At 51.2% G+C, this 24,196-nt stretch overlaps 2 protein-coding genes across 3 annotated transcripts; one reads left to right on the top strand and one right to left on the bottom strand.

The window, feature by feature from the left end:
• Positions 1–2,315: 2,315 nt before the first annotated feature.
• NDUFS6 (NADH:ubiquinone oxidoreductase subunit S6) lies at positions 2,316–17,243 on the bottom strand. Its single transcript, XM_033178739.1, has 4 exons — positions 17,067–17,243; positions 16,232–16,285; positions 3,929–4,051; positions 2,316–2,511 (listed from the first exon to the last, which is right to left on the bottom strand). The coding sequence occupies exons 1-4, from the start codon at positions 17,196–17,198 to the stop codon at positions 2,446–2,448; spliced, it is 375 nt and encodes a 124-aa protein (XP_033034630.1). The 5' UTR covers positions 17,199–17,243; the 3' UTR covers positions 2,316–2,445.
• Positions 17,244–17,397: 154 nt separating this feature from the next.
• On the top strand, positions 17,398–20,139 carry MRPL36 (mitochondrial ribosomal protein L36). 2 transcript variants are annotated; one of them, XM_033178737.1, is made up of 3 exons: positions 17,398–17,415; positions 18,485–18,712; positions 19,580–20,139. In XM_033178737.1, the coding sequence occupies exons 1-3, from the start codon at positions 17,401–17,403 to the stop codon at positions 19,901–19,903; spliced, it is 567 nt and encodes a 188-aa protein (XP_033034628.1). In that variant the 5' UTR covers positions 17,398–17,400; the 3' UTR covers positions 19,904–20,139. The 2 variants fall into 2 exon arrangements, with proteins under 2 accessions (XP_033034628.1, XP_033034627.1); XM_033178736.1 differs by having other exon boundaries at positions 18,485–18,733.
• The last annotated feature ends 4,057 nt before the right edge of the window (positions 20,140–24,196 follow it).

Raw genomic sequence — 24,196 nt, 5'->3', positions numbered from 1 at the left:
CAGAACAGTAAAATAAACAGCAAGAATGTAGAAACTGAAAATAACGAGCAGAAAATAAGTAGAAACCAAAAATACAACAGAGTGATCGCCAAGCTGAAGGTCGCTTAGAAATACAGTTACTGACAACGTCTGGTGAGACTTAGGAAAAAACAAAGGCACATACGAACATTAGAAAAGAGGGTGTCGCTGTGAACCCGAGACACTGAAAAATCTTTACAATACTTGAGCTACATCTCCATGCCAGTAACTCGGAAAGTCTCGGCAAGAGAGTCCAAGTTTTAGAAAAAATACAATCTACAACACTGGTTCAAGAAGAAACCTGAATGTCCTGTAACTACTAAAGGAGACTCCATCTTAGATGCCCACTTTCCCACAACAAACCCACGCCCAGAAGACTTTCCTGCGAGTTCCACTGGGCAAGAAACAGGAATCCCAATCCTACACCTTCTCTTCCAGAGAACAGAAAATGTGGGCAGTTTCCCAACCCAAAGTGAGCAAAGCCCGGACACGAAGATAAAAGGACAGTGTTAAAAGGGGAATTAAAAGCAAGCCTTGCTCCTACACTCAGGTCCACCTTGGAATGTGAAGGTCTGACTGACTCACTCACCACGTCAACATGTGTTAAGACAAGCAGCAAGGTAGCCCAACAGATGAAGGACAAGCAAGTGGCACATTAGAGATGGGGGGTGGTGGACGGGAGGGTGCGTCTGTAGCCCACGGTGGAGTTTTAGGGCCTCATCTCCACCAGTGGCTCCCCCAGAGGCTGGCCTCGCTCCTGGCTCTGAGTCCTCGCTCCTCCCTTCTCTCCCCCTTCCCCGGCCCCACCCCTTCACTTCTCCCCATCCCTGGTTATTCTGCATCCACATTTTCAACTTCCTGGCCTGGTGCTGTTCCCTCTCTGGGCCCTCATGGGGACAACTCACAGATGTCTCCACAGTTATTTCGAATCCGGGTGGCATCAATTTACTCCATCACATCTGTCTCCATTTTGTTTTCACGTCACTCCAAGGGGGAGCTTCAGCCTCCTTCCACCTCCACCCACCCAACCCAGAGACCTCCTGGATCCCTGAATTCCCTTCTTCCCTCTCCCCACCTCCCAGACCTCCCAACTCAGCAGTGAGGGCAAAATGATCGGACCGTCCCTGCAGCCCGGGAGCGCGGCCTCACGTGCATGTCTGGGTAGCGTGCCACTGGAATGAACTGGTTCCACTACTAGCCGCTCCTGCCTCAGCCTCCCTCTCCACACCAAGGGCTGTGATCAGGTCTGCTGGGTAAGGCCTTCTCCTCAAGGTATTTTCCCCAGTGGGGTCCAGGATGACGACCTCTGAACTCTCCCACATCCAAGAATGTCTTCCTCTCAGGATAAGGAATTTAACTTTGGTTATACATGGGATTCCTGAAGATTGTGAACAATGTTTCACTCTTCCAGCCTCCAGCATCAAAGACAAAGAGCTGGATGCCTGATCGCTGATCACTTTTCCACTGTAATTTGTTTTCATCCATAAGCCTAAAAGGTTTTCTTTTCTCTAGACTCTAAAGTTTACAGCTTAATTATTTTCTTGAACCGGAATATGCCTAGTTGTCTTTTCTCACCAATTCTGCTAGGAACTTGGTGAGCCCTGTGATCTGTGGGTTTTTCTTTGACTTGGGAAATGTGCTTCTGCTGTTTCTGCCTCACCTTCCCTCTCACCTTCCCTCTGCTCTGATATTTCCTCCTCTGGAATTCCTGTTACTCACAGGCCAGACTCTTGGATCATTCTAGCAAGCCTCCTTTCTCTTCCCTCAAAATCTACTTTTATTTTTGTGTTACACGACATTATAATCCTTACTCTTTTAAAAACATAGACTGTCCTTAATGTGGCCAGTAGGTGACTCTCAATATCTTCAAACCAGTGCTTAAATTCTTGGGTTTTAAGATCTGACATTTCAACATAGGGACTAGGATGGAGGGATAGACCAGCTCTGCAGGCCAGCAATGGGAGAGAGACTGACATTCCCATAGGACCAGCTGAGGCCTGGGCGCCCTCTTCACTGTGCAACTCAAGAGCCACCTTGGCTCTCAGAAGCCCAGTTGCATCTGCAAAACAAGAGGCACTTCTTCTCCCTCCCTGCCCGCCCCGCCATTCTTACAGCCCACGTGGCCCCCAGGATAAGAAGAGACATAGAGAAGCAGCCGGTAAGGCACACGGTGGCCAGGAGGAGGCAGCTCAGGCTCACTCTGGAGCGGGCACTGCTTCCACTCCCATGTCTATCCATGTCCATGTGGATGTTCACTTCCAAAGCCCCGCCCATAAAAGAAACGAACTTACAAATTGTCAGCCTTGACAGCAACAGCCTTTATTCGGCACCGGAATACCCTTCGCACAGAACCAGCGAGCTTCACGCGCTCATCTTCCCCGTGGAGACATTCCCAGGACGCTGCGGGGCCCCAGCGTGCCGTGTGCTCTAGTGGGGGTGCTGTCGGAACTGGAGCCCACAGTAACCACACGTGCCAGTTTTTGTTTCTTTGTCCTGAAAACATTCAAAAGGAATGATGTCGTATTTCCATATTCCACTTCAAATCTAGATATTAAACATTGAAAATGTATGTATAACACTTGAACCAGACTGTCAGAAACACATAAAAATACTCAGTTACTACTGAAGTAAGAATGCAGACTATCAGTCTCAGTTCCAGCCTGAAGCAAGCCCCTGGCCTCAGGCTCCGACCCCAGGTTACGCTGCCATCCCATAGGAGCCCCCAGGGACATCACTGTCGGCCTGCAGCTCCATTCACTCGCCACACCTCAGCTGCCTAGAGCAGGGGGTGGCTGCTGCACAGGACCGTGAGGCACACCCAAGCTCCGCCTACAGGGCTGGAGCCCAGGAGGGGACATGCCAGCTGCCCAGTCCCACTTTAGGTGGCTTAACCACTGATGCCTGTTACACTGTCCCGTTTTCAGGACAGGCAACAAGACAATGACAGCTTTTAATAAATGTCAGCTCTAACGAAGCTCAAGTCCCATGACCAGGACTCTGTTTTGGTGAGAACACCAAGCCCAGCAGCTGCCTGAGTCCCTGAGTGCTCCACGGTCAGTGGCCTCCCTCCCTCCCTGCACCCCAGATCAGCGGCTGCCTGAGTCCCTGAGTGCTCTGTGCAGCCTCCCTCCCTCCCTGCGCCCCAGGTCCACATCCCAGCTTCAGCCCATGGCCTTTCTCTGGTCCTGTGTTCTTTTCTTCTCAATGGTCCTGTATATGACACTCATCAGCCGGCATAGAAGATTACACAGGGGGCTGCTACAAAATAACCATGTGCCCTGCAGGTCCTAACCCCAGTGTGACTGTGTTTGGAAATGGAGCCTTTAAAGAGGTGACGAAGGTAAACGGAGGCCACACAGGAGCCCTGAGCCCATCCGCCCGGTGTCCTCACAAGAGGAGATGAGGAGTCACCCACGGAGGGACAGCCCTGTGAAGACACAGGGAGGAGACCTCATCTGCAAGCTGAAGAGCGAGGCCCCAGGAGGAACCAACAGAGGCACCACGGTCTTGGGCTGCAGCCTCCAGCGCCATGGGAAATGCGTTTCTGCTGTTTCCAGCCCCCGCCTGCGGTGTTGTGTGTGGCAGCCTGAGCTAAGATGATGACCAAACGGAGAAGGGCCCAGAGAGGAAAGACGCCCGAGTGCTTGAGAAAAGGAAGGCGGACATCAAGGCTGATCCAGCTAAACATGCCGCCCACCACTTCCCAGTTGAAAGGGGGTTTGCGGACACGCGGCTGTATGTAGGCCCTGTACTGTGGTGCTGTAGGGTGAATGTGCCAGCAGTGTGAACCCAGTACGGGCCGCCTCAGGAGCAGGTAGAGAAGAGGGCAGAAAGAACAGGCACTGGGTGTGCAGGGGAGAATGAGGACGAGCAGGCCGCCCTACCACGCCCGCGGTGGCTGGCTACGCACCAAGTTTATATACACTTTTGGGTGGCCAAGAGCTCCCCCCCCGCCGTCGCACGCTATCACCCGTGTCTCCACCTCGCTCACGGGCTGCTCTGCTATCAAATCAATGGCAAAGTTTTCATTCACCTGGAACAAGAAGAAACACTTACATAAACAAATACGCAAACTTGCTAACTTCATACAATTTAACCCACCACACGCAAATTCATGTACCATCAGCATGGATCTATGGTGCATGCTTCATTTGACTATTATCACTGTAGACCTTCATGACTCACAATTGTTAAATTTAGGGCCACACACATTTGCTTTTCATTGGAATACAGTTCTGAACTCAGAGAAGCGCTGCAAGAATCAGAGCAGCACAGAGGCTCTCCCTTCTGTCCCCGTGGACTCAGCAAACGCCGACACCTGCCCCGTGGGCTCTGCCGTGCCCTCTTCTCCCCACCACACCATTCTGTCCCACCTGAGGGCATCTGTACCACTCTGGCCTGTCCCTCACAGGCCCCCATGTGCGTTTCATAAGAACATTCTCTCACAGAACCTCTATGCAGTTATCCACCTCCGTAAATGTGATACTGATGGGATAGATTTATCTAAAATGCCAAAAATGCCACTAGTGCTGCAATCCGTTCGAAGAACAATGTCCTTCCGGCTTTCCCCTTGGGCCGCAGAGGCCCTGAAAGCTGGGTAGGTCATTCCTAAGTGTTCTGTTTGCTGTACACTGGGTCTCCTCATCCACTGTGTCTTCCACCTGGGCATTTATGACTCATGAACGTGTGCGGGGAAGACCGGGAATTTCACGTCCTGCTTGTGTGCTGATGCTGAGTTACAATCAAAACAGAATGAAAAGCTGTCTCCATATCACGACGGGGTGAAGGACACAGGACTACGTGGAGACGCCAGGCTGTGGTTAAGTGGACAGAAGGCTTCCACTCATCCATGTGGGGAAGACCAGGGGTCCGCCTACATATTCACTTATTTACACAAAATCCAAAGGAGAAAGCAATGAACAGTTACTACTGTGAGGTGGAAAGGAAGGAGGACGCAAGCATGATCGTTAGACTTTCTTCCGAGTTTCATAAATCTGACTCTGAGTCTATATTTTACATTTTTCAAAGTTATAAAACTACACTTTTAAAATGATAAAAAGGAGACAAATGGACCTAAGGAATTCCCAAAAACTTTAAAGAGAGAGTAACAGGAACATTTCTAACACGACACACCTAAGAATAAAACTGCTTGCAAAGCAAATAAAATTATTATTGAAAACTCAGGATTTTCAGTGTAGGGAGGGACTAGAGAGGTCAGCTCACCGGCTCAGCAGAAGTCTCGGAACCCTGAACTGAGTTTGGAAGGATCAGTGTGACTCATTCCGTGTCTGATGTTCACACACACCCTTTCTTTTCTGTTCTATCGCCCAGGCTGGAATGCAGTGGCACGATTTTCGCTTACTGCAACCTCTGCCTCCTGAGTTCAATTAGTTCTTTGCCTCAGCCTCCCAAGTAGCTGGGATTACAGGTGCCTGCCACCACACCCAGATAATTTTTCTATTTTTAGTAGAGATGGGGTTTCGTCATGTTGGTCAGCCTGGTCTCAAACTCCTGACCTTAGGTGATCTGCCCGCCTCAGCCTCCCAAAGTGCTGGGATTTCAGGCGTGAGCCACCGCGCCCGGTCTACACACAGCCTTTCTAGCTCCATCCCCAGGACCATGATTAACACAGCTGCCATGAGCACCCCTGCTGCCCACACAGTGGTCTCTAAACATCATTTCACCCCAAAGGGAAGGGACTGGATGCTTTCACAAGTGACTGGTTCTGGGTCCAGGGCAGGAACTGTTATGGGATGAACTTCAGACACTATATTGTGGCACAAGTCAGGGAAGCTTTTAAGGCAACGAAGGTTGTGTCAAAAGAGGAGTCAACCAGGGGAAACTTGACACATGCGATAATCTGGGGTACAGGAAATTGGAGGGACAAGGGGATTATAACTGCAAAAGGCTGAAACACCAATTTTTACACCCATGATTTCATAAACATATTTAAAAAACTCATTAATTACCTTGCTAGGTACTATGGTTTGAATGTGTTCCCCCAAAGTTCCTGTGCTGGAAACTGAATCGTCAATGCGACAGTGTTGCGGCGGGGCGGGGCCTTCGGAGGTGCTGAGGTCACAAGGACTCTGCCTCATGAGGGATTCCAGCTGCCCTCACAGGTGGTAGGCGGGCTCCTGGGAGGAGGAGGAGTTCAGTCCCCTCCATGCACACTCTCCAGCCCTTCACCTTCCACGCTCACCAGATACAGCCCTCAACCTTGGATTTCCCAGCCTCCAGGCTGTAAGAAATAAATCTCTGTTCCTTATCAATTATCCAGTCTCAGGTACTCTGTTACAGCAACACAAAACAAACAGAAACTAGAGAATCAACCCATTAAAGACTGGTGCATAAAGGGAAAGAGTCAAGTATTTCTTCTGATTTTCCTACAGAAACTTTACCTCAGCACCAAGGTTTCTTTTGATACAAGTATTCAACCCAATAAGATGGATCATATCATCATTTTACAACCCCTTATGAAATCACAGTGTAGGAGATAATGATCAAAGTCTCTTACTACAACCGGAACCAATCATATTATGTGCCTCCTGATGGAGGGCACATCACCTACGCAGCAGTCCCACCAGGAACAAAACACTGACCTCGATCTGATCAAGCCTCGAGATCGAGCTAATTTCCAAAACATGCAGAGACAAGAGACGTGTTCAACAACACTACAGTGATGCGGTCAGCAGAATCCAGCTGAGGGTGACTCTACAGAGGAAATGACCTGGGTTCTCGAACAAATACATTTTTCCAATGAGAAAAGGAGACAGCGTGGGGGACCGATGGGAACCTACAGGTTAAAAGACATCAGAGACACCAACAGCTGCACATAAGAACTCACTTGGGCTCAGAGTCACACTGTAACATTTTTCAAACCATGCAAGATCAAGAATATTTAACACCACTTAGATATTTAACTTAAAGTAATTATAATTTTTAAGGTGTGATAATATTGTTGTCATGTTCATATATTTTGTTATCTTGTATTTTTTTTAATTCCTTGTAAAATCCAAATGTTAGTATCTTTTGAAGGTACACTTAATCCTTGAACTCAGGGGTTGGGGGAACCACCCCCAACGCAGTTGAAAATCTGCATCCCACCATTTACTCACAGCCTGATGCTGACCAGAATGTTTACCAATAACATAAACAGTCGATTAACACATATTTTGCATGTTACAAGTATTATATATTGAATTCTTATAATAAAGTAAGCTAGAGGAAGAAAATGCAATGAAGGAAATCACAAGGAAGAGAAAATGAATTGACTTTCCATTAAGTGGAAGTGGATGGTCATAAAGGTCTTCATCCTCATCATCTTCGCATCGAGCAGGCTGAGGAGGAGGAAGGGAGGGTTGGTCCTGCTGTCTCAGGCGCGGCAGAGGCGAAAGAAAAGCCACTTAAGTGGATTCACACAGTTCAAACCGATGTTGTTCAAGGGTCAACTTACACACATAAAATTTAGACTCAGTAACATGATGTCAAAGATTCACATCAAAATTACCAGGGGCTGGTGGGGCTGGGGTAGAGGCAGAGCAGAGCTGAAGCCAGAATGGCCATTCCGACCATATTTCGGTTGGTAACTGTTGAAACTGACTGCCTGGGTACACGGGAAAAGGGAATCACTAGACTATTCCCTCTGTTTCACAGAATTTTCCTTTTTTAAAAAGCAATTAAAACATCCTGGCTTGGCAAATAATGTATGTGATGATGCTCACGATGGCACATTGGGGCACCTGGAAAGGGGACATGCCTTCATTTCCTCTGACTCTGGCATGAGCCAGCCCCTTTCCGCTGTGCCTGGGAATAGTCAGTGAGTAAGTGCCAGGAAGACAGGGCACGAAGCACGGGAAGCTATGGGAAGTGGAGCGTCGGCGTCTGCGCATGTAGAGGAAAGGAACTCTACGCCCCCAGCGGGCCCCAAAGCCCAGGGACGTGGGTCTCCCTGCATGTCCCCCCCTGGACGGCCAGCCCCGCCAAGCATGACACCTCTGCCCCCGACGTTGCTCCTGGGGTTCCCCTGCTTAATGGCACAGCCTGAAACCTTGTGCTCCGTCTACGGCGTCCCCGCCCCAGAGTGGAAGCAGCAACAGGGCTCATCACAAAGTCACTCATTTCTGGAGGCCAGAGGCTCCTTCAATGCCACACACAGTCACAGAGAACACACACGCGTGGGAGGCCGGGCACCACTCTCCCTCACAGGTGCGCTTCGGAAAGATTTATTCTTGAAGAGGTTCTGTCAGTTACAGATGACCATTGTATAAAGCTCTTCCTTGAAGATCTATTTCCAGAAACACAGGAGGAAGTTAGAGGAAAATGAAGCCACATTAAAGCAGAGGCCTGAGCCGCGTGGCGCTGCCCAGGTTATTCTGCACGCTCCTGCAACACAAGCCTCTGCTGCTGGCCCGCACCTCGCCTTGTCCCCGCTCCTCGCCTCGTCCCCGCTCCTCGCCTTGTCCCAGCGCCTTACAGTGGGCTCTGGAGTGAGCGATATTCTGCTCACCCCTGCTGCAGGCGAAGCAACTAACCAAACAAATTAAGCCTTATAGTGTAAATAATATGGTGTCTGCCTAAGTGACAACGTGTCACCAAGGCCACACTAACAAACTGCCAGGCCCCGATCACGGCAGTCAAAGAAACCGGCCACCTCCCCACAGGGAGGGCTGCTGATGCCTCGACACTGGTGACTGACGCGGGATGCCCTCCCGTCACTTAGCGTGCGCAGCTCAAGGGCGACCCAGACCGCCCATCACCAGCAAACGTCTGGCTCCAGATCTCAGAGCAACCGCAGGAATACAAAGAACCGGCAGTGAACACACCCAGCCACAGCACACAGCCTCACTCCAGGTTCAGACTCAAGGCTCCATTCTCACCCGCTTTCACCTGGGGAAAGGTAAGAAAAACGGAAGAGCACTGCGGCCCTTCACAAGGGAATCCAGGGAGAAATGGCATGGCAGCCCGCACGCCATCTCTCACGAAGCACATGGCACATCATACACAGTGAATTGTCCAACCACTGTAAAATGAGTCCTTTGTCCGTCACTAATGTAAAAAATAGCACTCTTTTTTTTTTTTTTTTTTTTTTTTTTTTTTTGAGATGGAGTCTCGCTCTGTCGCCCAGGCTGGAGTGCAGTGGCCGGATCTCAGCTCACTGCAAGCTCCGCCTCCCGGGTTTACGCCATTCTCTCGCCTCAGCCTCCCGAGTAGCTGGGACTACAGGCGCCCGCCATCTCGCCCGGCTAATTTTTTTTTGTATATTTTAGTAGAGACGGGGTTTCACCGTGTTAGCCAGGATGGTCTCGATCTCCTGACCTCGTGATCCGCCCGTCTCGGCCTCCCAAAGTGCTGGGATTACAGGCTTGAGCCACCGCGCCCGGCCAAATAGCACTCTTTCACATCGACCTCTTGATGATGAAATGATTGGGCATAAAAATATTTAGATTTAAACCTTTAGGAATGAAAGTCCTATTATGTCAAACTGAGATTACATCTATTAAAGATAAAACATAAAGTATGTGATTCTGTGACACAGCACCAAAACCAATGCAAAAGGGAGGTAACCACCAGCTGGATCACGGACCCTCTGTAGAATACCGACCCCATTCACGGACATTTAAAATAAAGGTTTAGAATAAAGTAAAAGCTCAGTTCAATTATTTAGAACGTCAGGCATTCTTAACATTAACGCCAATAATTATTTTAGCTAAACGTGTATATATATGTCTACATAAGTATGTAATTCTTAAATCACAGGCAAAACTGGTTTTCATTCAAATTAATTTTTAAACTTAGTAACTTCATAGAAAATGCTCTACAAACCATAATTGAGCTGTCTATACACGTTCAAACTTGCTTTGAGAATATTGGAATCCAGTGACTAATTTTGCCAGTGCCTTGGAAGAGAAAGAACCACAAGACACAAAGACACAATAGAGAAGCAAAGAGGAAGCTGGGCAGCTGCAGAGGGAGGAAATAAAGCTCATCTCGCCAGAGTACTGACAAAGCGTGTGAACCTGGGGCTCATGAATTCATAGTTCCAACTATTTTCCTCTGGGTCCTGGGATAAATAAACCTCACTTTATAACCATCATTTCTGACAGTCCAAGCCTTTCTAAAGGAAGCAAAGACCCACGGTTCTTATCAATCCAGAAGATTTATTTTAAAATCCCATTGCCTTCATCCCACTATCAAGATGGCGTATTTGGGAGGGCAGCTGAAAAGGAGGAGCATCAGAAGCAGGAAGCCATACACAAGCAGGAAGCCACACAAAAGCGCTGGAGAGCGCCATGGCGCACACTGCACCACCCGCGTCTCAATCACCCCCTAAAGGACACCCAGGTTGCTTCAAGACAAGAGAGACTCAGGCAAACCTCTCCTCTTAAACCCTCCAAGGATGAACCTAAAAGCAAGCACAGAGCTCTGCCTCTGCCACCAACCAGATGACCTGCAAAGGCGGAGGGTGGAATTCCAAGGCCCCTCAATCCAGTCTTCCTCTCACAGAGGACCTTCTCAGCCACCACCATCTGGCTGGGGCCTCACCCTGGCACCCATCCCCGACTCCCAGTCCTGTCTCCCTCGTGGAGCTCCGGCAGCACCACACAGGCACTTTCACAGCTTCCTCCTGGTGACGCCACCTCTTCCTCCTGCCCCCCAGTCCTAGGAACAGTGGCTGCTTCTTGGAGCTGCTGACCCCTGGGTACCTCAGGGCTCCCTCTCAGCTCTCTGGCATCCCTCCTGTGACCAGCAGCATGTGTGTGTGCACGCACAAGAGCCAGCACGGTTCGGATGGTGCTGCGCTGGCCTCAAGAGACAGTTCAATGTGGACAAAAGATACCACAAGTCTTTTCCGCTGCTGATCCGAGGCGTGCTCTTGTCCTGGGTGGTGACACGAGTTACCAGCACGGGTGTGCAGAGCCTCTGCAGGCGCCACGTGGGCCCAGCCTCAGTCTCACTTGCTTCCCCACTCGAGTGCACCCTGCCCTGCCGGCCTCTTGGGATAAATAAGAATGAGTGACACCAGCCACGGAAGCCTCACGGAGGAACCTCTGGTCGATTCCTGCGTGGGCCTGAAGCCACTTCCCTCTCCATTTTTTTGTTTTAATTGTGGTAACATAAAACTTGCCATCTTTACCATTTCAAAGGACACTATGTATATTCACAGTATTGTGCAATCACCACCACCACCCATCTCCATAACCTTTCACCTTCCTAAACTGAAATCCCATTTCCATTCAACACTAACTCCAAATTCTCCTCCGCCCCAGCAACCACCAGCTACCTGCTACCTCTAGGAAGCGACTGTTCTGGTCCCCCGTATTAGAGAAATCATGCAGTGTTCACACAGGACCTCTAAGTACCTCACACAGGACCTCTGAGTACCTCACACAGGACCTCTAAGTACCTCACACAGGACCTCTGAGTACCTCACACAGGACCTCTGAGTACCTCACACAGGACCTCTGAGTACCTCACACAGGACCTCTGAGAAGCGACTGTTCTGGTCCCTCGTGTTAGGGGAATCACGCAGTCTGCTTCTGTGACTGGCTCACTTCACTGAGCGCACCGTCCTCCAGGCTATCCATGCTGTGAGGCGTGTCAAGCGTTCTTCCTTAAGGCTGAGTGATATTCCACTGTTCCTGAGCAGATCACATTTTGCTTACCCGTTCAGCTGACAATGGACCCCCGGGCTGCTTCCAGGGTGTAGTTACAATGAATAATGCTATGACACGAGTGTACCCCAGACTCTTCTTTCAGTTCTGTTGGGCACACTCAGAAGTGGAACCGCTGGATTGGAAGGAAGTCCTAGTTTCAACTTTTTGAGGAACCCACATGCTGTTTTCCTTCGCGGCTGCGCCATTTTACATTCCCAGAGGCAAGGCACAAAGTTGCAATTGCTCCACGCCGCCACCCACACTTGCTTTCTGTTTGGAGGGTCTTGGTAGTTTTCCTCTCTCGTGAGCACTACTCATTTCCATTAACAAAATCTGCACACACTCTTCTCAGAAGGATAAAACTTCACATTATCATAACAAAACAGCACGCCAGGTAGACATTAGCACTGCGTGCAACTGCTCCTAATCTTGGTGGCACCATGCACCTTAAAGCCTGCTACTGGAGAACAGAGGGCCAGGCAGGTGAGGTCACAGAGTCACAACTGGACTCAACTCTGCCAGCCCAGGTGTCTAAGAAAATGTGCAGAACCTCGCTCTGACCCAAACGCCCAGCTGTGGAGTGACTCCGCACTGCCAAGCATCTGAAGAGAGAATCCATCCCGCTGGCGGGCAGATGAAGGCACAAGCTGAAGCCTCCAGCTGTTCCCGTGATCCTGACACACACAGCTGGAGAGGTGCCGCACAGAGCTGCACTCAAGGGATCCCAGTCTCCTGATGTTCTGGGTTTTCTGCCTAATTCCTTCTTTTCAAAAACTAAAAGACCTTGCGTATAGACGCTAACGTTTAAATTCAGTATTCAAACAAAAATCTATAAATGAAGCCAGCCCTTGTGGTGCCGAAGGCAGCAGCAGACTAGGGCGAGCACACAATCGAGGCTTCCTGGGACAGGCGCTGCTCCAAGCCTTTCCTCGTCTACACGGACTCCATGCTCACGAGCCTGCGAGTTAAGTCACTGAAGCACACAGCCCTCATAAGCCCATCAGTGCAGGAGCCTGAAGCCAGATGCAGCCAGGCAGGGCAGCCCCAGCTTCTGACCAAATAAGCAAATGATGTCGCCAAGTACCTGGCTATGAGACTGTTGTTATTGCTATTGTTGTTATACTACACCTCACTGCAGACCTCACCCAATCATCCCTTCTATTAGAGGACAAGTCATATCTGCTTTTAATTTCACTTGTACCACTATAAAACAATGAAAATATGTTCATCAACAGTAGAGAAATACCTGGTCACTTCCAAGTGCATTCCAGCCCTCCAACTGACTCATGTGGCCCCAGAGTGCCACCTACTCCAGGACCATGTGAGGCCTGACTTCTGGTCCTTCCTTCAGGGCTGGGGGGTGGGCGGCACATTCTTTAGTATGGGAGGAGTCTCCTCACAGGAAGGCCGGTCACAGGCCTGGGGGCCACGGATTCCTTTGCAGGCACCCCCGGTCAAAGCTGGGCAGGAGCCACACAGAGATACTTTCCACTTTTTTTCCGCACAGACCAGCTCAATTATATAGCCTCCTGCTATCCTTGTTCTACAGGTGAAGTTCAGATTCAGTTTATTTATTTATGTTTTTTTCAAGATAGGGTCTTGCTCAGTTGCCCAGGCTGGAGTACAGTGGCATGCTCTCGGCTCCTGCAGCCTCAACCTCCCAGACTCAATGACCCTCCCACCTCAGCCTCCCATGTAGCTCAAACTACAGGCATGTGCCACCATGCTGGGATAATTTTTATATTTTTTGTAGACGCAGGGTTTCACCATATTGTCCAGGCTGGGCTTGAATGCCTGGGCTCAAGTGATCAGCCCACCTGGGCCTCCCAAAGTGCTGGGATGACAGACATAAGCCTACTGTACCTGGCCCAGTTCGTTTGTTAAGGTATTACTTGACAAAACTAGAGGAACAGTACGATCAGGGCTGCCAGGGGTTGGGAAGAGGGAGGGTGAAAAGGCAGAGCACAGAGGGATGTTTAGGGCAGTGAACTCTGTACAACACTGTCACAGTGGACACATGTCATCACACATCTATCCAAACCCTAGAACATACATTAAGAGTGAACCTGTGGACTTGAGTTAGTAATAATGTATGAGTACCAGCTCATCAACTGTGACACAGGCAGCACACTAATGAGAAATGGCAGTAAACAGCAGAAACTGAGCGGGGGGCTGTGAAAACTCTACTTTCTTCAGTTTTTCTGTAAATCTAAAAGTGTTCCAAAAAATTAAGTCTCTCAGAAGTAAAACAACTACTACTAAAACTAGTACTAACCACCAAATACGTGTTGAAAGAAGGAAAGCTTGGGCAGGATGCCCACTCATCATGTTATAAACATGCCTTGAACCTCCAAGGTATGATGCCAAGATGTGCCCTGAACACTCGGGATGGTAAACCGGGGAAGGCACTGGAGAGGCTGGGCCGGCTGGAGCATTGAGATCACAGCCGGGACAGCCTGGGTGAGTTGCCGACCACAGACACCACCACACTCTCCTATACCCACCCTTACTGGCTTCGCCAATCCTGATTCTGTTTGGTTTCTTTTTAAGCTGTTTCCCGCTACCCTGTGCTACACCAACCAGAAACCAGAAGCTACACAAAGCATGTTCAGCAGAGAGGTGTTTGTGACAGGGACCCACATACTTGCCATGTCACTGCAAGAGCTGAGATAGGGACCTGGGCTGGGGGCCAGATTGCATGAATGAGCCCAAGGGCTTCAGGACCAATCTGCTCTGGAACTGCTCAATCTGAGGCTCCTACCTTGTCCCCACAACCCTACCACGACACCCACAAAGCAGGGATGTAGAGTCCAGCCACTGCCTCAGTAACAACCAGCCATCGATGCCCCGGAAACCTGAGAACGGACACCACATCCACACCTGGAGAAACCTCCTTCCCCACAGTCCCTGCCAAAAGAACCCAAAGGGCCTGCGAACCCTCCCCACATCCACTGGTTTCTCCCCTTCTCCACGGTCACCGCCAAAAGAAACCATACCCTTCCACACTAGGAGAAATCTCCCCTTCTCCACGATCACTGCCAAAATAAACAAAGGGCCTGCAAATCCTCTCAACATCCATCGGTTTCCACCTTCCAAATGTCAAGTTCATATACCTAACAAGAATGCCCAGGACAGCCTGCACACAGAAGAAATGTCCCATTCCCAATGCATGAGCTCCTCTGTGTGAATCACTGGGCTACAGCATTGGAGAAAGTGGCATATGGAACAGACACTTCTACTGGGAAATACACTAACAAGTCAAAGAATTAACAGAAAAGGGTTTCCGAGGATGGAGAGAAGGAGGACTTACCATATGCCACCACTTACTCAACAACTGACGTGTGATCTCACTGGAGACTTATGATTCGCTTAAAAATATTCACAGGGTTCCATTTCACAAATGAGAAAACTGAACCCATGCTGTGATTCAACCTCACAATTGTTAGACTGCAAGTCCACACGGCTTCTACTCTGAGAGGTAAACCCACCAGACACAAGCCCCTCTCCACCACCATGATCCTGGTAGACATGACTCATCAATCACGGCACACTCTTTCACTCAATGTGGCTCAGGCCTCAGGATCTTTCTCAATCCAACACTCAAGCGGCATTGTCAAATAACCACTATAAAACAAACTTTTCTGACACCCACCCATCAAACCACACAACAGCGAACCAACTGAATTTTGAGAATGTGAATTTACAGTCAGTTCATGATCATGTGAGCTTTTCTGGAATGCCCTGTAGCTCTGGAATAGAAGTAGAAAAACTACACACTGGGAATGGATAACATAACCAAGATTGAGGGAGAAGGGAAAATACATGATTTAGGGATAGCTAAGGTGTTAACAAGAAGAATCACCAGGCTAACCAAAGTGGGAAAAAGAGTGAATAAGGTGGCTGTGAAGGATGCTTCCTTCAGGAGGCAAATTCAGGAAACATGGAGACAAGCCTGACCTAATTCAGAATTCAGGAATTCATAGACATGAGTGATAGAGGAGTCAGGTAAAAAAAAAAAAATAGGCTGATTTAGGCAGAAGGATTCTAATTTCAACATTCTTTCTCCAGTGGTCACTCACAGGCATCTGAACTGATCTCCCTTACAATGTATAGAGCTAACAAACACACTAAGGGAAGAAAAACTCATGTGCCATTTTCAGCTTGTCAGTGTAAGTACCTGTAAAAAACACATACTAATTTATTTGGTGAAAACTATAAAAAACACACCTCCAGGTGGTTAAAAGAGTAATTTTTTTAAGTTGATATGATTTACTTAAATCTGAGAGTCTCAGAAGAGTAAGGCACAAGAATTTTTAAAAAGATCACTTCCATTTATATGTAAACCAGAACTACGGTTACAATGTTATGTGTTTCACGGGGAAACAAGTCAGAAATAGACACAATTAATATTATAAGAAAGGTAGAACCCCATCCAGGACTGTTAGGGTGCTTGCAATATGGGAAAAATTTATTTAAATCTTATATATTATTATTTCTTGTTGGTTACATAAAAGTTTTATGAAAACTTACCTCTCTTCAACAGATCTTTTACTCACCTCTTTCTGACGACCTAGAAACCGAATTATCCTGTAGTCTTTATCATCATAAACCTGGAAAAAAACAAAAAGGCCATGTGTGACTTTTACGGCCTAATTCTGAAAGAAGTCACTTCATATCAATCATAAATATTACAGGAAAGTGTTTTTCTTAACTTTTAGGCCACTGATGAAAAGTCAAGCAAGTGAGGGGCACAGTACTCGGTGTACTTTTACGGAGTACACTCGGAGGGGCATTTTTAGCAAGATACCTGGGATGAAAACGGGTGATCACCTGAACCAGAGAGCAGCACAGAGACATAGCCCGGGAAGGTGGAGCTAAGGCGGAGAGACAAATCCTGACCGAGGAGAATCGCCTCCAGCCTTCTTTCGCATATGGTCAGAGCTTTAATATCCCCCTCTTAAATCTACTAGGGCACATTCCAACATACACTTTGGCTTACGACTTTTTTGTGCTTTGGACTACAACCGACTTATCAGGTTACTAAAATTTATTACTGACTATTACACAAATTCTAAACGTTCTGACCCAAAGAATCGAGGACCACAGATCGCCTATGGGCAGCCAGTCCACAGCAAGTGCTGCCCGCTGGGGAGACTTCCCGTTCCAGAGCCCGCAGGCCCTGGAAGGACGAGACCCACCGCTACAGGCTGCCGCCACCGTCCCGACCCGTGGGCGTCCTCCCCGGCGCGTAAGCGACAGAAGCACAACTTTACCACGACCTGCGCTGCTGGGGGCGCAGAACCAGAGCCACGGATGCCCGGCGAGCCCACCGCCACCAGCCGCCTGAGGAGCGGCCGGAGGGAGGGGCATCCTGTACCCAGCGGCCGTTACCTGGCCAGTATGCGTGACCTTCTCCCCGGTCGGCGAGACCCGAACGCTGAAACACCTGGCGCCCAGGGGCCGACTCCGCGCCGCCTTGCCGCACCGGCTCAGCAGCCGGTAGAAGGTCATCGCCGCCGCCATTTTGAGCGGCTGACCTTTGACCCGGCACAACTTCCCGCTTAGCGCTGACGCATGCGCACGGCTTCTGGCGGCGCCAAATCCGCGGGATTTATTTCGCCCTGGGGAGCGTTCCGAAGGGGTAGAGGGTGCGCAGGCGCTGCCCCATTGCGCCAGCAGGTGCAGCCTCACGCAGCTGCAGCCGCAGACTGGAGCTAGGGCCCTGATGAGGCAGGCAATGGTGTGCGCAATCTTCAGCGCTTAGGAATACTCAGTGGTTCTTATTTAGGGGACAAGCAGGGGAGGATGTAAACTGAAAATACATTGTTTATAGTCTTATGGTAACTGATAATCATGAGACGTTTAAATATCAAAAAATATATACATATATTGGGTGAAGGAGTCGACTGCTTGGCCGAAGAGACTGGAAGTGCATTCTCCTCGTTCAAGGCAAGCGTTCCTGAGTGTGGTTATGGGGAACCGCGGAGGAAAAGTATATTTGGGGGATTTCTGCCACAGAGCCTAGTACACCAATTGATTTTACAGCATGCAAATACAGCCTCTGAAAAGGCCCGTTTTGCTTAGAGCTGACTTGGTATAAATCCCAGCTTAACGCTCCAGCATCCAGCTTTTATTTGCTGTGGTCAGAGCCTGAGGGCCAGGTGACTCCAAGAACAAAACAGTAGAGATGGATGAGTGGCCGGGGAGATGCCGAAGAGGGGGAAAGGCGATGAGAAACAAGAATGCACGTAAAACCCTCCTGAAAATGGAAAGATGTCCCAGCAAACGTGGTGGTCAGAGGGAGATTTGTTCTGGAGCTAATAAACTCCAGCGGCCCGCCCGGTGTTCGCCGGGTCAGGTGCGAAAAGTGGGAGATGGGAGGAAGCGTTGGGGCCTGCAGGGAGCGCGGGGTGGATGCAACCACGTCTGCAACTCACCTGGACACACAAAGGAAGGCGGATGGAGTCACGGGTAGATACCTGAAAAGGCAGGGATAAGCGAGCTAAGTGTAGAATCTAGGTGGCAAGTATATGGGTGTTCACAGTAAAATTCTTTCCCTTTTGCTGTATGTCTGAAGTGTCTCATAATGTTGGGAAAAATAGCCGTAACCAGCTGCAACTACTGCCCGTCTCCATTCGTTTCCCGGAACCTGTTTACATTTTTCCTGTCCACTTAAAAACATGTCCTCCTTCTCAGTTTGTTTTGACATTGGTATTTGGCAGTTTTTTCTAAGGTCTAATTGGTTGTAATTTCTTTTTCGTTCCGGATATCCATTTTCGTTCCTGTTTTTGCATTTTTTTTCCCGAGAGCGCTCCAGTCCCACAACGCGGCGATCCCGGTGGCCCGCAGGGAGTGCGCAGTCCGGGAGTGATGCGTCGGACGCCAGCGCCTGCGCACTCGCGGCTGCGTCTCTGCGCCCGGCACTGGATGTGGACACGCCACGTGACCCCACTGCCGCCATCTTTCTTCCTGGCAGCGGCGTCGGCGCGCCAGTGCGCAGATGCGGGGACCGGCGCTTGGTGAGAGCGTGCGGCCAGGTATGGGTGCCGTGTTCTCTGGTGTGTGGTCCCGGGTGTCCTGAGGGTTGGGGCTGCGAAAGGGTGGGGCCGGCCACCTTGAAACCCTCGGGCCTGTCTCTCCTAGTGGGCCGCGGTCAGAGGAGCGTGGCCCGGGGCCTGGCGGTCTCGGAGGGCCAGGGTGGGGGGCGCGGGTCTGACCTTGGGCGCACTACAGGGCCGACGGGAGGGGGTGCCCAGCGAACCCGGGGCAGGGGACCCGGCTGCTCCCGAACGCGACCCTACAGCCAGCACGCAGGGCCGGCCCTGGTGCCGCGATGTCCTCCGGGCCCTGCAGACCCAGCTCCTCCCAGCCGGGGCCATTGAACCCTAGGGGCTGGGGCGCGTGGGGAAGCAGGGGCGGGCGGCCGGCTGCCAGAGCTCCGTGCCCTTCCAGGGCCGGGGCCAGGGGGTCGCTGTCCTTGGGGTTTGTCCCGAAACTGGCCCGAAGGAGGGCCCCTGGGACTGGGGAAAGTTGGAGGGAAGAGCTCATCAGTTGAACCACCCTTGACCTGGTGTAACTGTTTGGAAAGGGGTGCGGCCTAGTTTTAAGCTCCGTCCCAGCCCGGTGAGCCGCTGCTCAACATCGCGGAGCTTTGCACACTCGCCTACACTTGCAGCAAGCGGGAAAGGGAAGGAAGCCACCGTCCACTGCCCCTTATTCTCCTGGCACACTTGGCTGATTAAGGCAGTGTTGAAGCTCAGGTCCAGGCTGCAGCTGGTGCTGGAATGCCCTCCGACCCCAAAGTCCCTGCCTTCCCAAACCTCAGTGAAATAGGGAAAAGGAAGCCTTAAAGAGCAGGTGGAATCGCAGGAGAAGCTATAACACCTTTTTTCTCTCTCCCATAGATTCGCCACAACATGGCAAATCTTTTTATAAGGAAGATGGTGAACCCTCTGCTGTATCTCAGTCGCCACACAGTGAAGCCTCGAGCCCTCTCCACGTTTCTGATGGAATCCCTTCGAGGTGCAGCCCCCGCGGCTGTGAAATCCGGGGCAGAAGTGCGCTCCCTTCTCTCAGCCGGCCTCCTGCCCCGCCTGCTGCCCGCACTGGGTTTCAAAACCAAGGCTGTTCTTAAGAAACGCTGCCAGGACTGTTACCTGGTGAAGAGGCGGGGCCGGTGGTACATCTATTGTAAAAGCAACCCGAGGCACAAGCAGAGACAGATGTAGACCCTTTCCCTCCAGAGTCACGCACATACTCATCATTGCGTCACTTGGGAGAACGGTTGTATGTCATGGAAGGAATTATCACATCAAGGAGTCAGGGGAGAGTGACTGGAAGCAAACGTCCTAAAAGTTACCCATCACTTTTCAGTGTAAATGAATAACTATAGAAGACATAGCATCATCTTATTTCTAAAACGTTCCAATTAAAAACATTTTCCTGTTAAAATAGACTGTCTGAATACCTTAGTGCATTCATCCTCCCTGAACTCTGGCTGCAGGTAGGGATTGGATGGTGCTGGGTGAGGCCAGGCAGGACTTCTCTGTCTCAGTGAGGCTGCTTAGAGCCTCTTGGAAGAAATGGTCAGTGTTTTGGTTGCCCATTGCTGTACAAGCCAAGGCTTAGTGACTTAAATCAGCCATTTTACATTGCTCACAATTTTGTGAGGCATTTGGGATGGGCTCAGCTGAGTGGTTTGTCTGTTATGTGTGGCATTAACTGCAGGACCCACTTCCAAGATGGCGCCGGCACTCCTGTCTGGGTCTCAGTGCTCCTCAGACTGCACGTGGCACCTCCTCAGGCAGTGCCCACGGCGTGGCTTGCATTGCCCCAGAGTGAGCTTTCTGAGCGTGTCCTGAGAGACCCAAGCAGACGCTACGAGGCTTCCTATGACCCAGCCTCAGAAATTCCAGCATGTCATTTCTGCTGCGCTCTTTCAGTTCAGCAAGTCCCTAGGGTGAGCCCAGATTCACGGGGAGGCCAGGAGCTCCCCTTGCTAGAGGGTGGCCACACCTACCACTGGCAAGGACTTGGAGGGATAGAGTGGACTGGTCCTGCTCTGGGCACCGGGATTCAGAGTTGAGTGAGCCCCATGCCTTGGGGGAGTGCTGTCGTCAACGTGAATTTGGGGGTAGGGAGCACAGTCCAACCCAGAGCAGATGCTGAGATGTGGGGACGGCCTTCTCACGGCTCCTTTCCTCCTGGTCAGGGACACCTCCCCTTCTCCCAGAAAGCAGTTTCTTGAGACAGGAGACCATGCAAGAAGCCTAGCCCTGGGGGTGCGCCCTCACACCCACATCAGCAGCAGGGGCACAGCAAGGTCACCCAGAAAGGCCTGGTGGGGCAGCAGAGGGGCCACCAAGGCCACATCAGGGTCAAAGTTTAGCCCCAGCACCCACATCACTTCTCAAAGGGGAGCAGACGCCGGTGTGGGTTGCTGTGAACTCTGTGCTGTGCCCATTGACCCTACGAAGGGCCTCTGCGAGCAGCTTGACGTGGGTGTTGCGGCCCGCAGGTGTCTGGCCAGTTGAAGAAGGTGGAGGGCGTTATTACTTGAAAGACAAGGGAACCAGCTCTGCAAAGAGCCTGCTTATGTTGTGCAGTGAAAGGGAAGCCCTTTCTCGAGCTGTTCTTAAGTGAGGAGTTGATGCACTCTCTAGAGTGTGTGTCACGGAGGACCCTGAAAATGTCAGAAGCCAGAGCCCACTAGGAGACCTGTTATGCACTGGGACTGAGAATAGTTCAGCAAGAGAGAGGACTTTCCTCAAGCGTGTGTGTGTGCATGCATGTGTGTATGTGGCATGTGTGTGTGCATGCATGAATGTGTCCACATATATATGCGTGTGTCTGCATACACCTCCTGAACAGTGAGGGAGGGTGTGATGAGTCAGCGGAGCCACTGTAGACTGTGACCTTCAGCCAGTGTGTGCCTTCTACGTTTCTGATCTCTCATGGGGTGGGTGATGTGGTTTGAGAACCACAGGGTCCTGACAGCCCCCACCATGGCTTGCTGATGCTTCCCAAGCTCCCTTAGCCTGGGCCCTGGGATGAGGAGAAGAGGTGCTGCTGCCCTCACACCATTCCTGCACAGCAGCGTGTAAAACGGAGGCTGGCGAGTGCTATGCGTGAGGCGTGCCAGGCCCTTCAAGGCAGACGTCCAGGATGTTCCCTGCAGGGGATGATGACCACGCTGAAACTTTTGGTTGCAGGGGAGGCAACACGAGGAGGGGCCTGAGGCTGGGCACAGGCAAGAGGCATCCAAGTCATCCTGCATGGGGGAAAACTGGGTGTTTCTGCAGCACACAGTGCTCTGGGGGGAGACCTGACCACCGGCTGCATGCCTGCAGTTGGGTGTGATGTGCTTACGTGCCATGGAAACATGGGCACACACAGTCACAGCCTCTTGATGGTTGCACAGACGCGTACCCAGCAAGGCAGCATGGCACAGGAGCCAACACGAAGGAATAAAGAAGGCATGGATTTCACGGCATGCTTGATCCAATGGGGAAAGATGAGATTCTGCTAATTTTGCTTGAGTAGAAATCTAAGGCTGATAATTACCTACCCAGGCTTCAGTCCAGAACAAGTTACTAAAAAAAGAGTGCTGCAGAACCAGGCCAGGGATCCTGGACATCAGTGCTGTGGGCATCTGGGGCTGGGTCGTGCTCTGGGCCCATCCAAGGCACTGCTGGGTGTTCCGCATCCCTGGGCTCCACCACAAGATGTCGGGAGCACCCCACACACAAGCGGGGCCAACCAAAAGTGCGCCAGACACTGCAAAGCACTCCCTGGGGGGCAATACATTTCCCCAACAATGAACCGGGGTTGCCGCCGCCTGTCCTAACTGGGCACACCTCATGACAAGGGCTGGGATGCAGGTGCACCACTGGGAGGTGATCGCAGAAGTCAAGATGGGGAGTAGGGACGTGAATCAGGGAGGGAGAGGAGCTTCCAGGGCACAGAAGGAGAGGGGCGCCAGGTGCCACCCTGCTGTGTCCCCTGAGCTCTGGCAGAATGTGCCTTGGTGTCCCACGGGGGATGAGGACCGGGGGGGGGCGTTTATCCACAGATGCTCATCACTCTTGGTTGAGGGTCACCATGTGGGGACTTAAATCCCAGGCACTTCCAAACCACCTGAAGGTGGGCTGAGCAGATCCTCATGGGCACAGAGAAGGGCGACTGCAGAGAGAAGAGTGGCAGGTGGGCTGGCAGGGTCATCCTGTCAGGAGCTGTCCCTGCACTCGCATGACCTACAGGTGGGCCAGGGCCCTGCCAGATGCCAGCCCTGTCTCACCAATGTCCTCCCTGTCTCCTGAAGATGTGGTGCCAATGAACTGATGGATGGATTGAAAATACTGTGAGAAGTTAGAAGTGCTATTCAGGTGTATGTTATTAGGTTATTCTCTCGAGGGACTTTTAGAGTAGGATCAACTGGGGACAGCAGTGCAAGCGAAGGAAAAGTAAGTGACACACACCCAGGTGGAGAGAAGAGCATAGGAGCTGTCTCTGCATTTCCGGAAGGAGGTGGACACAGTCATGTTTGTATCCGCCTAGGTGGCTATTCACCGACCAGGTCTAACTGACGGACCACCCACCTGGCAGCGTCGCCCTCATTCACCTAGGAGAGTGGGAGGCGAGACTGGTGCTCCCGGGGTCCAGGTCTCCTTCCTCTGCCAGACCGGTGGGGGCTGGGGCTTCCCTGCCTCCCTGCGAGTGGGCATGGCTGTGAGACCTGCTGTGGCCTATGAGGCTGGCTGAGGGTCACCAGCAGGGTCGCCGAGCAGAGGTGATGTGCTGCTTTGAGGCGGAAGCACTCACCACGTGGTGCATTCCTTCTTCCCCCAGCCATGGCGGAGGTGGTCGGGAGATGGAAGGGCCGAAGGATTCAGGCGGGAATCAGTCGGTCCCCTGGTGGACTTGGTGTGAGCGGTCCACACCTTTGTGTGTTGATGCGCTGGAGCCTGGTGTTTGCCGCTGCGGCGTGCAGCCATGTGACTGAGGCCAGAGGGATGCGGAGAAAGCAATGAGGGCTGGGGCGACTGCTGGGTCTGAGTGTTGATCCCGTGCATTCCTCAGTGTCCAGCCTCCGGCAAGAAGCTTCCATGGAAGCCTGGTGGTTAAAAGGGGGCAGGCGTGACCCAGCCCTCCCACAGGGTTCTGGGAACCCAGAGAGCTGGGTGCTGTGGTCTCAATGTTTGTGTCACCGAAAATTCCTGTGTTGAAGCCTAATCCCCTGTGGGGGTGCTTTGGAATGGGGCCTTCGGGAGGTGACTCCGTCCTGCACCAGGGCCTCATGATGGGGTTTGGGCCTGAGAAAAGGGAGTCCGGAGAGCCAGTTCGCCCGTCCACCGTGTGGGGAGGAGCCCTGTCTAAGCCACCAAGCCCCACCAGACACGGAAGCTGCCGGCGCCTTAATGTTGGACTTCAGCCTCCAGAGCTGTGAGAAATAAGTTTCCTGTCTGTAAGTCAGGCCATCGGAATTTTTGTTATTGTAGCCTGAACAGGTGAACATGCTGCGT

Source organism: Trachypithecus francoisi, unplaced genomic scaffold (genome assembly GCF_009764315.1).
Source record: "Trachypithecus francoisi isolate TF-2019V2 unplaced genomic scaffold, Tfra_2.0 Lachesis_group2, whole genome shotgun sequence".
Classification (NCBI taxonomy): Eukaryota; Metazoa; Chordata; class Mammalia; order Primates; family Cercopithecidae; genus Trachypithecus; species Trachypithecus francoisi.
This window is presented reverse-complemented; position numbering and strand designations above follow the sequence as displayed.

What these genes read in the sequence shown, in the direction of transcription:
- MRPL36 (XM_033178736.1), top strand. An exon ending in TATGGGTGCCGTGTTCTCTG is followed by an intron (nt 18,734 to 19,579) that starts GTGTGTGGTCCC and finishes TCTCTCCCATAG; the next exon opens with ATTCGCCACAACATGGCAAA.
- NDUFS6 (XM_033178739.1), bottom strand. Translation starts at nt 17,198, where the DNA reads ATGGCGGCGGCGATGACCTTCTACCGGCTGCTGAGCCGGTGCGGCAAG. An exon ending in AGGTCACGCATACTGGCCAG is followed by an intron (nt 16,286 to 17,066) that starts GTAACGGCCGCT and finishes GTTTTTTTCCAG; the next exon opens with GTTTATGATGATAAAGACTA. An exon ending in CAAAAGTGTATATAAACTTG is followed by an intron (nt 2,512 to 3,928) that starts GTGCGTAGCCAG and finishes GAATGTTTTCAG; the next exon opens with GACAAAGAAACAAAAACTGG.